The sequence below is a fragment of the Bubalus kerabau genome, chromosome 22, assembly GCF_029407905.1.
Source record: "Bubalus kerabau isolate K-KA32 ecotype Philippines breed swamp buffalo chromosome 22, PCC_UOA_SB_1v2, whole genome shotgun sequence".
Classification (NCBI taxonomy): Eukaryota; Metazoa; Chordata; class Mammalia; order Artiodactyla; family Bovidae; genus Bubalus; species Bubalus kerabau.
The window spans coordinates 19,566,158-19,589,234 of NC_073645.1; the positions used below are offsets into that span (position 1 = coordinate 19,566,158).

Sequence of the window (23,077 nt, forward strand, 5' to 3'; positions counted from 1 at the left end):
TCTTCGGTTAGGGACCAGACTTGCCTGAGGCTCCCTCCTTGGAAATACTATTTGATGATAGCAATCCTCAAGAGTCTGTACTAAAAATGGCTTTCCAGCTAAGAGGCACTATGGAGATCAAGCCAATTCTAGACCCTTATTGCCATGGTTCTGAGCTGAATGTAAGGATCAAGGGGTGACCAGCCCAAAAACATCATGGAAAAGCTACCTACCCCACCATTGATTAGATACCTGTATGCCCATCACTATGCACACATCATAGCTTCTAAGATGCTTATAGTTTGAGAAAAAAATCAGTCCAGTGACAGCTCATCAGACAGCCATACAAAGAAAAATTTAAAAACCCATATGAGTCACAAAAAGCTGTGAGAATGGACCAAATGTGGGCTACAAAGGTCACCTAGACTTTGCGCTCAGAGAAGGCAATGACAACCCACTCTTGCCTGGAAAATCCCATGGACGGAGGATCCTGGTGGGCTGCAGTCCATGGGGTCACGAAGAGTCGGACATAACTGAGTGACTTCACTTTTATTTTTCACTTTCATACACTGGAGAATGAAATGGCAACCCACTCCAGTGTTCTTGCCTGGAGAATCCCAGGGACGGTGGAGCCTGGTGGGTCGCACAGAATCAGACACGACTGAAACGACTTAGCAGCAGCAGCAGACTTTGCACTAAGAAATACACTCCAAATAAGCACTGACTATTCACTAGAAGGACTGATGTTGAAGCTGAAGCTCCAATACTTTGGCCACCTGATTCGAAGAACTGACTCATTAGAAAAGACCCTGATGCTGGGAAAGATTGAAGGCAGAAGGGAAGGGGACAACAGAGGATGAGATGGTTGGATGGCATCCCTGACTCAGTGGACATGAGTTTGAGCAAGGTCTGGGAGTCAGTGATGGACAGGGAGGCCTGGCATGCTGCAGTCCATGGGGCCACAAAGAGTTGGACATGACTGAATGACTGAACTAAACAGACCTCTCTTAGAGGACAAAACTGATATTCTGAGGTTTTCTTCTACTCCAAGAAGCTACAGCCCAGGTCATCTGTTGGTCGACCAAGAAAGCAACCATTAAGCAAATTGCCTCCCCTTCCAGCCGCAAGTGTCTCCCGGGGCTAGAATACAGATTCAAAAGGGGGAGACTTTAAGGAGGACAGATGGCCAGGCAGCACTCTGGGGTGATTAGAATAAAAATGGTGCCCACCACACATTAGCAGACTAAAAAGTAGGTTAAAATCTCTTTAGTTATTTCCTTAAGTATCATTCTTCAATGCAAGCATCAGAATCCCTGGAATCTCTCTAGACCTGGGAAATCAAAGTCTTTGAGGGTGTGGCCAGGGAATCGGTTTTAACCAGACACTCAACATGGCCCACAAAGTGTGAGAATTGCTGCTAGCCTGTTCCAGCCTGTCCCTTATGTCAGAAGGGTAATTTAGGAAAAGGCTGGGTGCTTCAGTTAGGAAAGAGGTTTAAACAGGAACCATACATGTGAAGACAGCGAAGAAGCTGGAACAATCAGAATCTCTTAGAGGGACAGAGAGAGAATGTGCTGATGAGCCATAAAGCCCAGCAGGGAGACTCTCCCTCCTCTGCAACCTTGGAAGATCATAAGAAAGAAGGTGATTTCTTTGCAGGCATCAAAAAGGGCTGCAGTGTGGGTGGGTCTGGGCCAGCCTCAAGAATGGAGGAGCTCACCAATGTGGATGGGACTGTCTAAGTTAGGCCCAAAGCACCCTGCAATAAGTACCTTTTGCCCCACACACCGCAATCCTGAGAAGCATAACTACCAAGTCCAAAGGGATCCAAGGGAACAGTGAAGATGTTTCCACCCAACTCAACACATCACAGCCACCTGGCCAATGCCCACTTAGCTCTGGCTACCACATGGCCTGGAACTGACAGCTACCCTCACCACTTCCCATAGCTCTCTCTGTTCAGTTCAGTTGCTCGGTCGTGTCCAACTCTTTGCGACCCCATGGACTGCAGCACACCAGGCCTCCCTGTCCATCACCAACTCCAAGAGTTTACCCAAACTTATTTCCATTGAGTCGATGATGCCATCCAACCATTTCATCCTCTGTCGTCCCCTTCTCCTCCTGCCTTCAATCTTTCCCAGCATCAGGGTCTTTTCAAATGAGTCAGCTCTTCGCATCAGGTGGCCAAAGTATTGGAGTTTCAGCTTCAACATCAGTCCTTCCAATGAATATTCAGGACTGATTTCCTTTAGGATGGACTGGTTGGATCTCATTGCAGTCCAAGGGACTCTCAAGAGTCTTCTCCAACACTACAGTACAAAAGCATCAATACTTCAGCGCTCAGCTTTCTTTATAGTCCAACTCTCACATCCATACATGACTACTGGAAAAACCATAGCCTTGACTAGACGGACCTTTGTTGGCAAAGTAATGTCTCTGCTTTTTAATATGCTGTCTAGATTGGTCAGAACTTTCCTTCCAAGGAGTAAGCTTCTTTTAGTTTCATGGCTGCAGTCACCACCTACAGTGATTTTAGAGCCCAAAAAAATAAAGTCTGCCACTGTTTCCCCATCTATTTGCCATGAGGTGATAGGCCTGAGGCAGTGGCAAAGCCAAGCAGCTCTGGATCTGAGTGGTATGTGCCAGTGGATCTCAAAATGTGGTCACCAGTATGGCAACATCAGCATCGTGTGGGGACATATTAGATATGCAAATCCTCTAGCCCCACCCAAGAGAGAGCTAGTAAATCAGAAATTCTGGAGAAGGAGCCTAGCAATCTATAGCTTAATGAGCCCTGAAGGTGATTCTAAGACAGCTGAAGTTTGAGAACAAGTATGGTATGCTATTGGAGAAGGCAATGGCACCCCACTCCAGTACTCTTGCCTGGAAAATCCCATGGACAGAGGAGCTTGGTAGGCTGCAGACCATGGGGTCGCGAAGAGTCGGAGACGACTGAGTGACTTCACTTTCACTTTTCCCTTTCATGCCTTGGAGAAGGACATGGCAACCCACTCCAATGTTCTTGCCTGGAGAATCCCAGGGACGGGGGAGGCTGGTGGGCCGCCGTCTATGGGGTAGCACAGAGTCGGACACGACTGAAGCGACTCAGCAGCAGCAGCATGGTATGCTATTAACATGAAGCATAATGGTGAGTCAACAAAAGTGACATTCATTTACCTAAGCCTACAGAACACTTTCAAATTCGATATCTTAGGGATGCTCTCCTTTAATCCTAAAATCCTATAATTCATCTGAATCTCATAGCAATGCTGAGGTAGATAAAGCCGAATTAGTATCTCATTTTACAGGCAAAAGGATTGAGGTTCAGAGAGATGGGGTGACTGACAGAGATTACCTTACCCAGAGCCCTCACTGACAAGTCACTGGAAAGTCACCAAGATTCACCTCTAAGTAATTAAGAGTTACCAGCCCACACCAATTTTTCTTCCCATGGCCCACAGGGACACTGCTGGCAGCAGGAGTGATATTGACATTACTTTTTATCCAGCCCACTGTTACTTACTTCAAGTGACTATTTCTATGACATCCCTCCATTAATTCTGGATTTGAACTCAAAAAGCAATTTTAAAAACACCGCAAGCCAAATTCACTTAGACTCAGTGCTGACCTGACACAGACAACAATCCTCAACTGATAAGTGGACCATGCACCAAAAGTTCCTGTACAGACTGGAAGGCTGGAATCCAGATTGCATTTTCCCACAGCCACAACACAGAGATGGAGCTGGATCCTCAAGATGGAATCACAAAAGTCCATCTACAGAGGGAGAGGCAGAAGAGCACACAAGCAGATCTGGCAATAGGCCAGAAGGTTTAAACCCAGTTTTCTCATCACTGACCAAAAAGAGACAAACCCCAAGTCACTGCGCCTTTCTGGGCCTCCATTTATTCACCCATAAGTCATAAGACTCGCCTGACAGGGTTGGTCAGAGGATTAGATAACAATGTATGTAAACCACACAGTAGATCATATGTATGCCACATAGTAGACATGTAACAAATGCTTGAAGATTATATTAACTCCTAAAATAGTAGCCATACTATATCATTGTCCTGAAAACTATGCAATTTTTAAAAATACGCCTACATTTGGGACTTCCCTAGCGATATAGTGGTTCAGACTCCATGCTTTCACTGCCAGGGCCCTGGGTTCAATCCCTGGTCAGGGAACTAAGATCCTGCAAGCTAAGAGATGTGGCCAAAAATATAAATATATATATATAGCATACATTTGAAATTACAGGAGGACTGACTGCAGGAGGATTAACTGCCTCCTAAAAGACCAACGGAAAAGGGGAGGGTGACAGGCTCAGAGGGTGTCACAGAAGGTCAGATCACCCATCCCATCCACTCCCCTAGTCTTTTTTCAGCTCAGTTCAATTGTCACTTCTTTGTGAACCTTTACTGGCCTCCCAGTCTGGGTTAACTCTCTCTAGTGTATGCTCCCATGGCCCCAAGTACTTCTTCATTGCCTTACAATGATTAGAACTTTACCCTTACAGTCTGTCTTCCCCATAACCACATAAAGCCCATGGAGTCAAGGCCCAGATCTGTTTCTGCTCCCCAGTGTCTTTCCCTGATACTCTGTCCTGTGTCTGGGCACTCAAATGTTTGAGAAATGAATCATACCTGTCTATGTTCAGCTGGCTGTGCATATGAACAGATAAGTCACAAGGTCTTGACTCATGGTTACCTGGAAAAGCATACAACTCTTTCGGCCCGTTAAAAGAAAAAAAAAAATCAATCTGCCTCTGCCAAATCAATTGGCTAATAAAGGCTGATTATAAAACCTACACGCTATTAAACCCACAGGCATCCTCTTCCAATGGGCACAGATCCCCCAGGGCCTTGGTTTGTTCACAGGACAAGTGCTAAATGAAGTCAAGACCCAGGCAAGTTTGGAATTTGTTGGGGCTCTTCCTTCCTCAGTATCAGTTAAAGAGGGACAGATGACACAAACCTCATCCTGGCTTGAACTCTGAAGGCGTGGAAAATGCTGCTGCGAGCTGCAGTGTACTCAGTGGCTACATCCAGGAACAGTCCAGGGTGACCCTCAAAACCTAATGAAGCAGGTATGGGTCCCACTCTACAGGTGAGGAAACAGACCCTCATCAGTCAGGCACACACCATGGTCACATAGTTAATAAGTACCAGAGCTAGAATCAGAACCCAAATTTGATTGCAAAGGGTCTGCTATTAGCCATATTCAGGTTCCTCTCCCCACACTGAGTGTAAGTTTCTCCAGACTGAAGGGTGTACAGGCTTCGGTGAGTCAATGCAACATGATTAAAATACACTTGCAGAAAGACAACTGTTCTGGGTCCTTCCATGACTATACAACCCGGGATAAGTCCTTCACCTCCCTGGGCCCCAGGGAAGCTGTTTCCCCAGAAATATTAAAGTGGGCTGGATGGTCATTACAAGAGGAGACCCACTGAGCACATAACCATGCCTATCAGTCAAAACCTATCACAAAATCACATCTGCCTGGCCCCTGCCATGACCCCACCATGCTGTGGCTCAGCCCTCGATCACCCAAAGTGAAAGTTAACTAGAGACTTTGAGGTTTCAGGTGGGGATGGAAGGAATGACAGGCCAGACTTTCCTACTAGGTCCCCTGAAACTGACTTGGAATAAAGCAAGGATAAGCAACAAGCTGGGACTCTGGGGCTTCCCTGGTAGCTCAGATAGTAAAGAATCCGCCTGTAATGCAGGAAAGCCAGGTTCGATCCCTGGGTCGGGAAGATCCCTCAGAGAAGGGAACGGCTACCCACTCCAGTATTCTTGTCTAGAGAATTCCACGGACAGAGGAGCCTGGCGGGTACAGTCCATGGGGCAGCAGAGTTGGACACAAACTGAAGCCACAAACACTTTCCTTTCACTTTTAAGCAACAAGCTAAAGGAGACTGTTTACCATACACTTAATTAAGCCAGAATCACTAGAACCAGCAGGAAATTGAGGGGAAAAAAAAAATCATATGCTGTGAAAGCAGGTATATATCCCCAAGCTTCCCTTGGGCTCAAGCCCACCACAGTTTTCCATCCAGCATCAGCTCCCTCTGAGATGTGTTCAACATGCACTTAAGACCTACTGCAGAAAAGCCTTCAGAGACCAAGGCCATCCACCTAAGCTACAGTCGCTCCCTAGCGTCGGCCCCAGTTGTAGAGAGTGATCTGGAATTTACAGTCTCTTCTACAGAGCCTTACAAGGTCAAAAATGTTCAAGCTGTATAATTCCAATGATGAAAAGGCTGTGGAATAGCACAGACTAAATGGCCAGTATGAACGACACTCCAGAAGCCAAAATACAAGAGCTGAAGGTGAAGTCAGCGGTGGGCACAGTGGGAGCCAAGGAGCCCAGTTGGCCAGGCTTCAGCGGCACTTGAGCCTGTGCTGCTGCCGGCCCTGGTGAAAGTCACCACCCCCTGCCGGTCCCCGCCAAGGGTGAGCACAGTCACCTCCCAGCACCAAAACAGGAGTCACAGGCAGCTGACATCCATCCTGGGGAAGGCTGCTGACCCCTGAGCCATCACCCTCTTTGCAAAACCCATACTGACTTCTACATGTATGGCAAGACGTGGGGAAATGGCCAAGGACATTATCTAAAATGTTCATCAAAATAAAGTCTGAACTATGAAGAGGAGCAGAAGGGGGAGTGAAGGAAGGCACAGCCCCCTTCTTTACCACAAGCCTAGATGCACGAAGTCCAATAATGTATACAAAGTATTTCAGCATTTGGAAAAGTAGGAGCAACAAGGAACACACAGCAAGAACAAAAGAGAAGGGGGTGTTCCCTGGAGGTCCATGGTTAGGACTCTGCGCTTTTGCAGCCAAGGGTCTGGTTCAATCCCTGGTTGGGGAATTAAGATCCTGAAAACCATGCAACCAGAAAAAAAAAAGAGAGAATAAAAAATAAAGAGGAGAATGATAGTAACAGGAAGCCTAGTGTCAAGTTGCCTCCACCTGCCGCTGCCTCGGTAGCCTTGGTCTTGCTCCCCTAGCCCCACTTCCCAAGGCTGTTTAAAAGGGCAGTATGTGATTCCCCTCAGCCTTGCTGCCAAACAGCAGACATCAAAGACATAACAAACCTAACCAACCAACTCCATGGCATCAGCACCCAATCTCCTGCAGAATAAGCAAAGCACACTGACAAATGTTGAGCAGACCCACCACCCAGGAAGATACCAAACACAGATTCAAAGACATTTTTAGCATCTAAAACAAGCTTTTAAATGCCTAAATATACTTAGGCAAGGGCTTCCCTGATAGCTCAGTTGGTAAAGAATCTGCCTGCAATGCAGGAGACCCCGGTTCGATTCCTGGGTTGGTGAGATCCCCTGGAGAAGGGAAAGGCTACCCACTCCAGTATTCTGGCCTAGAGAATTCCATGGACTGTACAGTCTATGGGGTCACAGAGACTTAGGCAAAAACCATTCAAATGGAATGATAGAATACACCTCGATTTATAAAACAAACACTTTAAGTTATTTAAAAACAAATGAAGCATTATGTTTGCCCAGTGAAGAGCATGAAAAAGCAAAAAACACTTTGCAATAAATGCTGGAAGGTTTAAGAGACTGCAGCAAGACTGAGGATAGATCTAATTGATGAGATCTAAAGGTATGATTCCACAAATTAAGAGAAAGGGTAGTAGGCAGCTCAACTGAGAGCAGATATTTCATTCTTTGTAAAATGTGTTAAAATGTAAATTTCTACAAAAAGATGTTATTTATATGTATATATCTCTGTGTGTGTATGTGTGTGTGTATATATATACACACACTAACCTTAATACTCCAAACACCACCTACTCTGTTAAAAAAGACACGAACAAAAAGGATGGTTCCAGTTCTATCCACACCCTGAATTTGATGTACTCACCGCAGATGGGTCCTGCACCAGATGAGACAGAAGAATGTTTATTAAACAGCTACTGTGTGCCAGACCCCAGAGCTAAAATTCCCCCTTTTGCTTGACCCCTTATTTTCCCAGTCTCCAAAGAGTAAGAATGGAGGGAGAGGGCTGAAGGTCACACCACGCCTTCATATACAGCTGATGTTTAACAGCAGGCAGAGGCAGAAGGCAAACACAGAGCTTGGTGCTCCAGCAACTGAATAGGTCAGCCCTAATTTAGAGATGACTTTTTCATATTAAGAGGAAGACAAACAGAGATGAGTTAACTCTTCCATCATCCTTTGTCTGGCAGCTTCTGAGCCTATCTTTCACTCTTCAGGTTCTCCTGATAAAGGGCACACCTTCCTTCCCTAGTTTGATCTTCTTTCTGGTCACCAGAAACACTGATTCTGGAATTCAGCAGGACCTCAGTGTCAAAAAAGTGAAAACCGGGGCTGATCCAGCAGAGTATGAAGTCATATCACTAACTTCAAGACAAGCTTCCAGTCCTCAAAGCTCAGAGCCAGGTCACAATGCGTTGGCACGTCAGAGACAGAAAAGAAGGAGGAATCTTTTCCATGTCCCAAGATCCAACCCACAGGGGCCTCCTTCTCTCCCTTTTCTATTGTTAATTATTCCCCTTTTTGTTTTTCTAGTCAATCGACGCATATTTCTTGAGGCTTTACTTAAATATGCACATTTCCCATTTTAACACAGCTTTTATCGATGTAAACGGAACACCTGACATCATGAAGTCGCCCCTGGGGGATCTTGTAGAAAATCTTTTGTTTAAAAAAAAAAATCGACCACTGAAGTGAAATTGTGCCAAACACTATTTTATGTTGGACAACAACTACTAGCACCCCATTCCCTGCCAACTTTATGTCAATATTCAGAATAGAGGGTGCAAAGTGCTGATAATGAGTGTAGGCTCAGGGTTTTTTCTGCATGACCACATACAGGACACACCTGAGTGACTGGCAATCAAATAATAATAATGAATAAGAGCAGCCACAATGTATCAACACCTGGTCGTAAGTCAAGCATTAGATCAGTGCTTAAGAACCTGGTTCAATCCTTACAACTGTGAGGTCAACTTTACCATCCCAATTTAATGATGAAAAGCTGAGCTCAAAGACCTTGCTTACAGTTTCACAGCAAGTAAGAAGAGAAGCCAAAATGTGAATGCAGGACAATCCAACAATTCTTCTCTTCCTGGTGACGGAGAAAAATCAGACAGGACTCAATGTCTGGAGGACATGTGGCGAGACCCTTTCCAGTTCTGGGGGCCCCTCCCTCCTGTGTGTGGGTGGAAGTCAATGCTGGGGCTGGGAAATCTGCATGCTAGAAATATCAAGGGAAATGACAGCAGTAAATACCTGTTCGATTTTCATGATTTTTGAATGAGGGAAGGAGAAAAGGAGAAATCTGCATGAAAACATTCTCTGTGCCCCCAGTGACATCACTTACCTCCCCACTTATCTCAAGCTTTAACACTAGAACATCCTGAAAGTAACTTGCTTTGTAAAACTTAGGCACAGAGAAGCAAGGGCTGACCTTGGATTATTAGCTTCTCTACTTCAACCTCAAGTACCACCAATGGAAACGACAGGGCTGCAGGAGCACTGCCAGCCTGGTTCCCAGCTCAGCTCCCAGCTTTTGACTCTGCAGCAGGTCTCTAGCCAAGTTCTACAACCCTGAGTTGCTGAAGACTGCGCACATGTGCGTGGTGTTAAGAAAAATACTAACAAGAGACAATATACTCCCATTTGAGAAACCAGAGAAAATAAAACCAACATTCCTACCGTGGTATTATTTGGGGACATTTCCTGGCAGTTTTTTTCATCTACATTTAGCACATGGTTATGACTGCAGCTTACATAAAATTCTGTTGCCTGTTTCTCCACCTACCACCACTTCTGTTTAACTATCAAGGGTCCCCTGTTCTGTTTAGCCTTTCCTAGTCATCCCCTTGCCCAGGTGAAGCTGATCCCTTCTCTTTCGATGCTTCCACTACCCTCTGAACACACCTGAGTCACATTCCCCTAAAATTTTACTAACGAGCTTACACATCAGGCTCCCCCTATAAACCACATAGTCATTTCAAGCAGTGTGATTGTAAGCTTTGATTATTTTTCACATAGTTGGAAGAAACAACACCAAAATGTTAACAGGGGCTGAGCTGCAGGGTCACGCCATGACTGATTTGTTTTAGCATTCTTTCCACTTTTTGATGTAGTTCCAAATTTCCCTTAGATAACATATAATTTCTTTCATGCATATTTAACTGACTATAAAACTTTCTTAGAACCGCAACTGATAAACTTCAAAATCAGACAAAGGAGAAAGGGGCCTGATGGCATGAGACATGGGCAAATGTCCCAATTTCAAAGCAAGAAGGTAGGCAATGCTGACACCTACAAATAAAAAGCCCTGATAACTGCAAACCAAGAATGATTTCTGGCACAACTATAGAACAAATGGTTTGAGGACTTTTAGAAAGGAATGAACGTTGGGAAAAGGTACTATGGGTCCACAATGGCCAAATGACCAAGCTATATCAAAATGCAACCAGTTGTTTCTTGTGATTACCAAGCTCACAGATCAGGTGAAAGGAGATTATATATATATGTATATGTTGATTTCAGCAAAGCATCTTAAAAAACTCCCATGATTCACTCGTGGATAAGTTAATGAAATAGTCAAGCATCTTGACCATTCATTCAGCTGAACAAGTACCCCAACAGAATGCTCATCACTCTCTCTTTGGGCTGTCACTGTACTTTGTGTATGTCTCACAGCACTTACTACACCTGGATGAGCTCCTGGTCTCTCTTCCTATTAGCCCTGGGGTCAGCACTCTATCGGAGAAGGCGATGGCACCCCACTCCAGTACTCTTGCCTGGAAAATCCCATGGACAGAGGAGCCTGGTGGGCTGCCGTCTATGGGGTCACTAAGAGTCGGACACAACTGACCAACTTCACTATCACGCATTGGAGAAGGAAATGGCAACCCACTCCAGTGTTCTTGCCTGGAAAATCCCAGGGACGGCAGAGCCTGGCGGGCTGCCGTCTATGGGGTTGCACAGAGTCAGACACTACTGAAGTGACTTAGCAGCAGCAGCACTCTATAGATGTGTACCCTGGTGTCTCCAATTGCTTTATGATAAGCTAGAGAAACAAGCTGTCAGCACAACACAGTGTTTTATTCTTCTCCACACCTTGTCCAATGTCTTCTCAGCAATGACTTGACTAAAGATAGACCCAAGAGGCAGGTTCATCAATGCCCCAGATGGCCCAGGACAGGAAAAAAGAGTTAATGCTTTAGATGGCAGAATCAAGATTCAAACGATCCTGACAGCCCAGCATTCTGGGCCAAAAACAAAGCCGGTTGTGCCAGTCCAGGGTGGGTGGGGGCACTTTGAAACTTCCTTGCGTCCGAGACCTGCCCTGGCAACCATCCACGTGAAACAGAGCTGGGTGCTGTCTCTGACCGCGAGGTTCATCGGAGCCCACAGTGCCAAGAGTAATGCAATCTTAAATGGCATCAAAAGTAGGCCAGTGTCCAGTTCACAGGAAAACGGCAACACTCCCTCTGTACCCCACAGCAGTCAAGCTCAGGATTAAGCTCAAGATGTCACACTTTTAATGATATTCTTTAATGGGTTAAAATCACATAATTTGAAAAGCACCCAATGGTTTATCATGCAAACTTTCTATTCCACCGAGCCCAGCAGTCCCCTAGTGTGCTCCTCAGAGGCAATCAACATTACCCATTTCTTCTGTACTCCAAACACACGGCATGCACGTATAAGCAAATAAACATACTCTCCTCTTTTTGCACAAATGGCAGCACACCATATATGCTGCTCCATACACTTCCTTTTTCACTTAAAAAAACATATTCTAGGGCTTCTCTGGTGGCACAGTGGATAAGAGTCTGCCTGCCAATGCAGGGGACGTGGGTTTGATCCCTGGTTCAGGAAGACCCCCCATACCAAGGGGCAACAAGCCTGTGTGCCAGCAACTGTTGAGTCTGCATGCCTAGAGCTTGCGACGAGAAGCCTCCGCAATGAGAAGCCACCGCAATGAGAAGCCTGCACAATGAAGAGTATCCCCTGCTCAGCAACTAAAGAAAGCCCACACACAGCAGCAAAGACCCAGCACAACCAAAAATAAATAAATGAAGATATTAAAGATACTTAATTTTATATATATATCCTACAGAGTTCTATGCCAGTTACCTGAGGAGCAGTCTCACTCTCTTCTGTGGCCGCACAGGGTTTACCTGCTTGGAGACCCTAGCCTGATGAGCATTTATGTTATCCCAGCCTTGTGCTACTGCAAACCACATTGTAAGAAATAAACATCATTTCTCACACGTGCGGACATAGCCATAAAACAAAGAATTGGAATTACAAGGACAAAAAGTGGATGCATTTGTAATTGTGATGGATATTGTCAAATGGGACATTGCTTTTATCTTTTTTTAAAATTTATTTTTAATTGGAGCATAATTACTTTACAATATTGTGCTGGTTTCTGTTGTACAACAACGTGAATCAGCTCTAAGTATATTCCCTCCCTCTTAATTTATAAAATCTTTTTGAGTGGGAGGAGAGGTAGGAGGGGGGTTCAGGATGGGGAACACATGTACCCCCATGGCTGATTCATGTCAATGTATGGCAAAAACCACTACAATATTGTAAAGTAATTAGTCTCCAATTAAAATAAATAAATTAATTAAAAAAATCTTTTTGAGTAGCTGCAAGATTTATTGAGTATTTATGGTATGGAGAAAATATTGGTTGGTGTCAAAGTTGATTCTCAAAAGCTGGAATATAGGACATTGCTTTTTAAAGAGAGTCATGGACAAAATGGAGTTTTCCAAAAGAGGGGGCTGGAAATTATGAAGGAAGTGGTAAAGAGGCTTAGTGTAAAGAGATGAGCACCATCAACTTCAAAACCCCAAGACCATCACCAAGAAATTCCATCCTAGCTCACTTGCCACAGCCCAGACAGATCCTCGGGGACTTAAAACACATCATCTCACTTGACTGTTACAACCCTGAGGGATGAGCATTTTTATCCTTGTTATGAAAAGGAGGAAACTGAGGCCAGAGTCCTCTTACCAAAAGCCACAGAGCTGGCAAGGGGCAGATCGGGGACTCACACCAAACTGGGCAGCTCCACCATCCATGCTCCTCACCCTCCCAACCTCTGGCCCCTCCAGCTCCGGCTGCATAAGTGAATCACACAAGTGGCTTCCACAGGAGCCCTGCCCAGATTCTGACCTAACTTGTCAGGACACAGCACGTACAGGCTTAAATGCCCTCCTCTCGGGTGACTCCACTGTGCAGTCAAGACTAAGAACCACTGCCCTAGTCTACAGTAGTTCTTCAGCGATGGCGGGCATCGGACTCCCCTGGAGCCCTCGTAAAAACTCAGGCCCCACCCACCCTGAGTTTCAGAATCAGCAGGTCTGGGGTGGTGCTGGGGAGTTTGCACCTCTAGCAAGTTCCCAGTGATGCTGATGCTGCTGGCCGGAGGACCAATGCTTTGAGAACTGCTGCTCTAGAAGCAAGAGCTACCACTGCTCTTAGTAATAGACAGCAATTAATATTTTACAATGCACCATCACCCCAGTGAACTTCCACTGTTTTGGAAGGTCCAATGGGATAATATTCTCTGCAAGATGAAGTGAGAACAGATGCTCAAGTGTCTTAGCCAAGTTCATACAGGTTGCAAGTGATACAAAACTTTCATTCCTTTTTTTTTTCCTTTAGTAAATGTCTTTGCCTTGACTTGCTGACATTTAGTTTAATGATCCTCCTACTACACTAACATCAGATTCTAGGAGGTAAGAACCTTGTCTCTTGTTTACTCTTTTTTTTTTTTTTTTAAGGCTTTTAAAAATTACTTATTTATTTGGCTGCAGTGGATCTTAGTTGCAGCATGCGGGATCTTTAGTTGCCAAATGTGGGATCTAGTTCCCTGACCTGGGATCGAACCCATGCCCCCTGCATTGGAAGGGTGGGGTCTTAAGCTACTGGACAGCCAGGGAAGTCCCAACCTCTTGTTTACTCTTATTTCTGAACTTGAAACCATGCTGGTGCTCAACACATATGCCGGAATGAATGAAGTAATTAATCACGGTGTGTAGATACACTGAGAATATGGTGCCCAAAGGAGAAAATTATGAAACAAGTTGATGACAGCTCATATTAAGAATTATAATAATCAGAAGTATTCAAAAATTAAATGAACTGCCTCAGTGAACAGTGAACTCCCCATCCTCAGAGAGACCAGCAAAAACCAAAAAGCCAAGGCACAGAATGTCACAAAGTGCCTATACATTCCAAGGGGACCTCCTTGATCTCTAATAACTTTTGTAAAGCTAAATTTTGATTCTGGTGCATTCCAGCAGAGAAGAGGTACCCTCTAAATCATTCTTTAAAAAAAAATTTTTTTTATTTATTTTTAGCTACACTGGGTCTTCATTGCTACACTCAAGCTTTTTCTAATTGTGGCGTGAGGGGTCTACTCTTCATTGCAATGCACGGACTTTTCACTGCAGTGGCTTCCTTTGTTGAGGAGCACGGGCTGTCGAGCCTGAGCTCAGTAGTTGTGGCACACGGGCTTAGCTGCTCTGAGGCATGGGGAATCTTCCCGGACCAGGGATCAAACTGGTGTCCCTTGCACTGCAAAGTGAATTCTTAATCACTGGACCACCAGGGAAGCCCTCTAAATCCGTCTTGATTATGGGTCAACTAGCCTGCCAACTGGAGAAGGCAATGGCACCCCACTCCAGTACTCTTGCCTGGAAAATCCCATGGACAGAGGAGCCTGGTGGGCTGTAGTCTATGGGGTCGCTGAGTCAGATATGACTGAGCTACTTCACTTTCACTTTTCACTTTCATGCATTGGAGAAGGAAATGGCAACCCACTCCAGTGTTCTTGCCTGGAGAATCCCAGGGACAGCAGAGCCTGGTGGGCTGCCGTCTATGGGGTCACACAGAGTCGGACACGACTGAAGCGACTTAGCAGCAGCAGCCTGCCAACAGCTACACTATGTAAATTTAGAGAAGTTACTTCACTCCTGTGCCTCAGTTTCCCTGGACACAAAATGAAGGGGTGTGTCAGTTAGTCCCTCGGGATTATCTAACAAAATGACTGGCAAATAATAAATAACGAACAGATGAACCAAAGTACTTAGAATGCATGCAACGTCTGCCTCTTCTCTCCACCATTCTGCACTGCAACTAATTGGGCATCTAATTGGTATTTCCATGAAAATTAAACTTCACAAAGAACCAAGGGCAAATTCAAAATCAAACTGATTCCCTCTTCCTTTGAACTGCACGCCTTCGTCAGTTTAACAACTGATCTATTATATTTTTTAAATCCATTCTTCCAGCAGCCACCTATTGGACATCCACTGTGGGCAGAGAATTGTGCAAGACCCTTGGGGAACACAGGAAAGAGTCACACCAGCCCTGCCTTCTAGGGTACATGCCCACATCCACCTCTTTTCATAGTTTTAAGACAGCTCTGCATTTCTCCCAGCTGGGTTGTGTGGAGGGCTTCACCAGAATTTACTAGTGTAAAATTCTGTGTTTACAGATCAATTTTGACAAAGAAAACCACAGCACAGAATAACAAGATGAGAAATGAACTAAGATCCAGAGGAAAGCTTTTAATTTTTTAAGACCTAAAATACTAGGTGTCAAGGTTTCAGCTTTATGATGGAACAAAATACAATGTCCTCACTTAAGACCACTGCATTCATATCTGAGTGATATGAAGCCGTCAGGCTGAGAATGTTTTCAGGAAGCAGCTTCTCAAAATCACCAACACTGTGGAATCCTAGGGGCTTTTAGATTTCTGAGGGGAAAGGATAAGAAACTGGGGGAGACTCCCAGCAGACATATATTACTAGCCCTTAGTCACTGGCTTTGAACACTAAAAACTGTGTTTTCACATACATCACCAGAAGAATGAGGACTGCTATTAAAGCCTTGTGAGCCGCCCTTAAAAACCTCACAAAGATGATCAGAGGCAACCCAGAGCAGAGATGTCATTTATCAAACAGAGGATGAAACCTTTGGCTCCAAGTTAGACAATGCAAATGACCCCGTCAGAATGCAGGAGCCAAGGGAGAATGACTCAGAAGAGGGAAGCCGGGCAAACACTCCAAAGCCAGAGATGAAAAGTTACGATAGGTGTTTATTGTAATGATTCAGCTCATAAACAGATTCTGACAGCCACGTTCAGGTGCACGTCAACAGGGCTTTTCTTCCTCAAGGAATATCAAACCAGCCTGCTGATCCACTCACAAGCACACACCGTCAAGATTCGGGACACCTAAACTAAGGAGCAGTTTGCTGAAGGCATGAGAGCTAGGATAAAACATCAAGAGGACTAACATTTTATTTTTCCAGTTCCTGTGGCCATACCTATGGCTGAGGAGCTTAGGGCTGGAAAGAATAGAGGCTGAAGTCATGGAGCCCAGATCCCCAAACTTTAATATGTCCAGGCATCACCTGCAGAGCCTGTTAACAGCAGAATCCCAGGCCCCACTCCCAAGAGTCTGACTGTATGAATGGGGAGAGGCACTACCCCCACCCCCCAGGACTCGGTATGCCAAGGAGCACCCTAACATTCTAAGGTAGGTGATCCCTAGGCTGCTGCATGGAAAACCTGACCTAATCCAACTGCTGTTTTTTCATTTGTTTTTTTTTTTAAATAAGTGAAAGTAAAGCTCAGAGAGGTGAAGTACCTTGCCCAAGTCCAACTTCCTAAATCCAGGGCTGGCTCCACCAGGAACAGATCCATAAGTATAAAGAGATGCCACAAGTTGTGGAAGGGTACAGTCAACCCTGAGGGTAGCAGGCAGCAAGCTAGCTTCTTAAAAAGAGCCTTTCACTGGTGAGAAGTAATGAAAGAACCTGCTAAGGGACCCCCGGCAGGAAGACTGATAAGCAAATACAACTGAGTTATATGACTGAGGGCCTATCTGTTTCCACAGGACTCTGTCCACGTCCAGTCACACTGTCACCTGCATGATCATTTCCTGTGAGCACCTACAGGGCAGGGACTGAGTCTCTTCCACTTGTGCATCACCCTCTTAAACAGGGTGAACTTGGTTGTGAACTTGGTTACTGCCAGATGAATGCTATTACCCACCTCTGCCTAGAATGCCTTCCAAAGGGCTGGGCCACCTGGCACATGCCCCACCCAGCTTTCAGCCCCTTTCTGGTATCACGGCCTCTGAGAAGTAACTGTCCTTCCCTCCTACCTCTCCCAGAGGACCCTGTGATGCCCATTAGCACCCGGTTTGTAATCACCTTTGTTTACCTAGGAGACTCCTCGAGGGCAATGATTTTGGTCTTTGAAACCTGGGCCCCAAGGTCAGCTTGCCAAGCATAAGTTGTTCTAAACAAATGTTTAGAAGGTGTCAAAAAAGGAGGAGGGGCAGAAAGGATGAGAGGGAGAAAGGAATCTGAAATACTTTGCTGCAGACTCAAAACCCTACAAAGTTGCTGATGTACTTCCCTGGGAAAATGAAAAGAATCCCTATTATTTGCTCTGTTCATATTTGAAAAGTCAAGTCACTGTCTCTCCAGTGCCACCACCATCAGAGGCGTGGTGGCTGTACTGGGAAAGGGCCTCACCTGTCGATTCTCCCAAACCCACACACACCTGTGGTCCATCCTCAACACACAGTCAGCTCCCTCCTCCCAGTGTATCCATGGCTCCCAGAGACCCCAGGGTCCTCCTACACCACTCACGGTCTGTACCTTCTGAACAGAGCCTGGGGCACTCACCTCTGCCCACTTGGTCCTGCTGCCCTCTCCTCCCAGACACCTGTGGGCAATACTCCCCAAGGCACAGGCCAGGCAGCGCACCCTTGGAGGGACTCCAAACATCCAGAGCTTAAAAGGGAGGCTTTTCAGGCAAAGCTGATCTCTTCTTGAAATGAGGCCACAGCCAGACACCGTCCCTCCCCCGGCTGTGAGGCGCCCTGTGCTGGGCACAAGTAACAGCTCAGCACCTTAAAGCAGCACTAAGTTTAAAACTTCAAGCTTTACTCTGCTCTGACGCCCTGACACCCTCACCTCCACAAGCCCTGCCCAGCTGGCAAGGCTTGCCCCACCCTTTACCTCTCTGCTCTCTCGGCCTGGGGAGCTGCAGCTAGGACCCATCTTGCTCTGAGGCTAAGTGACTTGCCCAAGGTCACAGAGCACAAAAGCAAGACAGGGGGGAAAGCAAGGCATTTACACTCAGACCCTGCAGCCAGCTCTCCTCCTCGCTGCCACACTGTCCACCGCTGACCCACCATCTCCTGAAGCCAGGGTGGTTCTCCTACCCTCTCAGTCAGGACCTTCCTTTTTCTTTTTTTCTGACTGCACCACACGGCCTGTGGGATCTTAGTTCCCCAACCAGGGATTGAACCCATGCCCCCTGCACTGGAAGAGTGGAGTCTTAACCACTGAACTGCCCAGGAAGTCCCTAAAGCCTTCTATTTTCAAATCCAACAACCCTTTGGGTTCTTTGGAGAGTTTACCCTATTCGCATTTTAGTGGCTATACAACAAAACCAGATTTCCTGTTTCTTTCTTGTGTTTATTATGCTCAGGATATTTTTCCTAATGCCCTGAGAATTATTCCCATAGGAAACATTCGGCTCCTCTGAAGCTGTTTGGACGCTGAAACCCCTTTCCCTGAGAACTTGCCTTCGGGGGCATAACAGGCCTGGCAGCTGCTGATAAGCCGCAGCGCGGAGCAGGGAGCACCTGCTCGGACGCTGGGTGTTGACCATCCTAGCTCTGCCACCACCACCACTAGGACCCACCAGCTTCCCCTTCCTGAGCCTCAGTGTCCCCAGCCAGAAATACCCAGATAACACAACCTAACTGAAGAGGTTGCTGCCAAAATTCAAGATGATGTAGCCACTATACCCAGCACAGGGACTGACAGGCATAGCCCCCCAAAACTGGAGCTGAGATTATTTTTTCAACTGCTTTCAGGCACTGCCCACGTGGGCGTGGGGGAAGCACAATATACAGTTTTCCTGGTGCCCAGAGAATTCTTCCTACAGGCCCCCTGCCATGTGTAATTGCAGTCGGAGGAGAAATCAGAAATGAAGAGGGCTGCTTTGACACTTCAGGAAGGCAAAATAGGATGACTATGCACTCTCCTAGGGCTAGAAAGGCTCACAAACACCCCAGTTCCCTCACTCCCAGCCCACAACCTTCTGGCGGTGTGTTATCTACAAGTCACTGGAGCTCAGTTGAGTCTCATTTCCTCATCTGCAAGACAGAGATAACCTCACCCACAGCCTGAGCCCTTCAGGATGATGGGAGGCAGTGTTTCTCAGCCTGTGATCTGCAAACCACCTGTGTGCTGGGCCCCGATGGACTCCTCCCCAGCCCCTAGTCCTTGGTCCTTCTTCCTTCCTACAGGAGACTCTGCTGTATCCGGATTCCCACTGCTGCTCCAGGTGGCTCCAGGAGTGTGGTCACCCCCAGTGAACAGTGACTGGCCCACTCCAGCCAAGGAGGCATGGTGGAAGAGAGCTGGGGGTGCCTCTGGTACTTGAGAGCGAGCCAGGAGTCAACTTGTGTCCTCGTTCCTCCTCTGGATGTGGCTGTGTCCGACTAAAACGTTTGGAAGCGCCACAGCCGGCAGATGAAACCAGCATCCAAGATGGCGGAGATGGGAAGAACCTGGGGCCCTGTGGACATCACGGAGCCCCTGAGTCAACTCCAAAGCCCACCCTACCTCTGGATTCAGAATCGCCCCACAGCACAGCTCAGGGGAGGGGGGCATAGTCACACGGCAGGTCAAGTGAACAGCGGGGTCATGCAGCTATGTGGAGCACCCCCTCCGGTCTGAGAGACAATGAGTTTCCCTACTGCTGGCCTGTCTGAGTTGGAGTTTGTAACTTGCAGCTGAAAATATTCAGAGAACCTGTACAAACCCAGGGGACAGCATGGAAAATACAGATTCCTGGGTTCCCCCCAGAGAGGAATATGCATTTTTAACAAGAACCCCCAAGGGGTCATGATGCTCCCCAAAGTGGAAGAACTACTGCTTTAATGGAATGTTAGACACGTAGAACAGGGCTAGGCACACAGGCGAACTCTAAGTCCCAGTTCCTTTTGGGTCACACCAGTGCCCTCCTATTTCCTGTGTATAGCAAGTTGTCAAACAAGCCTCACCTCTTCCCACGAAAGGCTGCTCAGCACAGTTTTAGGGAAACGTCTGCTAACACTCGGCCAGAACCCTGTCCCGTGACTCTATTGGTTTCCTGTGCAGCAGCGGCCGGAGCCCTTACCTGCATCCCCTTTCAGTGCCACGCCCACCACACAGCACAGCGGCCCACGGCCCCTCGCCCCACCATCCCCGCGCTCCCTGTGGCCCTTTCAACTTTATTAGAAGGTCTGGCTATCTCTTGTCGTGCACCAATCACCCCCTGTGGCACCAGGAAACTGCAAGGGAAGCTGGACTTATTAGGAGAAGATAAAAGAAGGTGCTGGCAGAGGCTGCCAGCTGAGTCCTGAAAGTATTGTTTCTGAAATGTCAGAGGTGCAGTGTCCTCAGGGGTCAGACCCCAACCCGCTCCTTCCAACGGGGAAACTAAGACCCAAGAGGGGGTGAGACTTGGGGCTCTATTCACGCAGCTCTTCAGCATTAATCAGAGACAGGGTAGAGGAAGTAGGAACAGAGAAGGCTTCGTGTGGGGAAAAAAAGGACTGAAGGGAGGGGCAGGCACTTATTTAGAGGGACCTTTGAGGATACTAGTTGCCTAGATAAACCATGATGGCCAAGTCTGTTTTCCACTTAATATCTGAGTGGTTATTAAATTCAGAGCACTTCACCAGGGGTAGAAGTGACAGGAGAAGGGTCTAGAGCTGAGAAGATAAAGGACCTCAGTGTACCAGTGAAAATGAAGCAAATACAGCAGAAAATAAAGGCAAGTCCCAGTAGAAGAAGTGTCTTCAGAAAGCCTCCACAACTCCCCAAAACTTGATAGTAATCAGGCGTCCATCTCTCTGTGCTTCCCCACAGCTGAGCAATGATGATGCTATCACCCCAGCTACGACCCTACACTGTAATCACCTGTTTGCTCATCTCTCTCCGTCTCTGACAGCAAAGAGGCTCGTCACCTGGTTCATTTCTAGCACGGGTCCTGGCACAAGGAAGAACTCGGTAAAGGCTGCTTCATGAAATGGATAAATGGATGGATGGATGGATGGATAATGGGTGAGTAAGTGAATGTGTGCAGATGTCAAAGAGTTCCGGCTGGGGAATTAGGGAAGGTTTCATGAAGAGCTGAGGCATCTGAGCTGGATATTGAAGCATGTGGGCACGTGGCAATGAAGGGGAGACACACTTAATCCCAAGTGCCTAGCACCATTTTAGGCATAAAGCTGGTGCTTCATAAATGCTTCCTGGATGAGTTTACTACTGAACTGGCTTTCCTAAGTGAAGGAAGCGCGTTTCATTTCCCGCAGCCTTTTGTTTCTCCTTAGGTAAACAGAAGCAACTCTTAAAGAGCAGTTAAACTGATAAACCAAGAGAAAGGTCATTGCCTACCAGTCTCTGCAAACATTCCTATCCAAAGACAGTTTAACAGCATAAGGAAATTCCATTTCTACTGATGTGGAGTTTTCCAGGATATACTGTTCCGTGACAAAGGCAATGTATATCACCTCCTTATGTATCTGCATATAGAAAAATTGGGAGGAATACATAAGAAACTTCAAAAAAAAAATCACCAGCCTTTAGAGAATATATCGTTTATCACCTAAACAGGGAGGATGAAATCAGTTTTGCCAGTGAAAGAGTTTGTTATTGATGATTCCCGGGAACAAAGACCCTAAAGTAGGACTGCCGTGGCAAGCTGGAATGTATACTCAGCCCACCTAATGGGGACCAGGTTCTGGGAAGAAAGGGAAGCGGACCTGGCAGGGATGAGAATGAAATTTTTCAATAAACATTTTTATAGTAATATTTTTACTTCTGAACAAAGTATTTGTATCAACCATTTTTTAATGTGATTATCTTTTCAATGGGAAAAAAAAAAAGCCAAAGAATTTAACCTTCCAACTCTCCTGAACAAAGGAAGCAAGCTCATTTGGGGGCACCATCAAATAGCCACCCTGAAGAGCAGCCCTAGAGATTAAATGAAATCCCTGCTCACAGCACAACCCTTTTTGCAACAGACAAGAAAACAGCCCTGAGAGAAGAGCGCTGTGCATGGCCTAAAAAGGCTTTGACTGCATTCGGGGCCAGCTGAGATGGGGAACACTGGGGGAATATAAACAGTGTGACAGACATAAAGCAGTTCAGGTTTTACACAATCATGGCAACAAAGTGAGATTGATTCGGGTCTGAATTAAGCTCTTTATATTGTTTCTACTTAAAAAGGAAATGTATTGACTACAGTCCTCCTCACAAATTTATCTTCCCTGACATCAGGCACATTCATAACCTATTTTAAATTCCAAGGAACAATGCTGGGGTTTAGGAAAATGAATACCAGTGTGATGCACCAGAATGTTTTGGAGGCTGGGAAGAAGCTTCTCTGGCTTTTAATTGCTCAGGAAACAGGCGCGTTGTAGATGGTTTTCTTATCAGCCCTAACTTCCAGTTAGAAGACCGCTTGTCCAGGATGTAGGAACTTTTAGAGCGGGTCTGTCTTTGGAAGATTCGCTTTGGAGTAATCTTAGAGACCATGTGTGGAATCACTTCAGCTTTTCTTCTCTCTCGTAACCATTTCCTCCTTTCAGGTGTCACCACAATTTGTCAAGCTCAGGCCTGAATTACCTGAACTTGGGATGTCTCATTTCCCACCTCCAGGCTTCACCAAGGACTGTGGGCACTGATTTCCCCAAGGCCAGCCTGACCATGTGCCACCCAGGGCTCCCCACAGCCTTTAGGACAGCAGGACCATCTGACCATCACCCAGAGAAGGACACCTGAGAGAGAGGGGGCTCCATTAATAATCACACTGGAGTAAGAGGCAGAGCCACCCTAGAAGCAAATTGGAAGGTGAGGTCATCAACTGTAGAACAAATCCAGTCTCTTTACCATATTCAAGACTCTCCACCCTCTGGCCCCAACTCACCTTTCCAGTCTTTCTGCATTTTGCATTGTCCTATTCCAATGGACCTGTAG

At 46.3% G+C, this 23,077-nt stretch overlaps 1 protein-coding gene across 34 annotated transcripts in view; it reads right to left on the reverse strand.

The window, feature by feature from the left end:
* The window catches only part of SORBS1 (sorbin and SH3 domain containing 1), a 231,382-nt gene that overhangs the window by 188,375 nt on the left and 19,930 nt on the right, over window positions 1–23,077 (reverse strand). The window contains exon 1 of one of the 34 annotated variants that reach the window (XM_055560503.1): window positions 2,863–2,998. The exons of the other annotated variants lie outside the window; for them this stretch is intronic. Within the exon in view, the coding sequence (XP_055416478.1) occupies window positions 2,863–2,964 (102 nt within the window). The 5' untranslated portion in view covers window positions 2,965–2,998. Of the gene's footprint in view, window positions 1–2,862; window positions 2,999–23,077 lie in introns of those variants that run through there. 34 annotated transcript variants of the gene reach the window in all.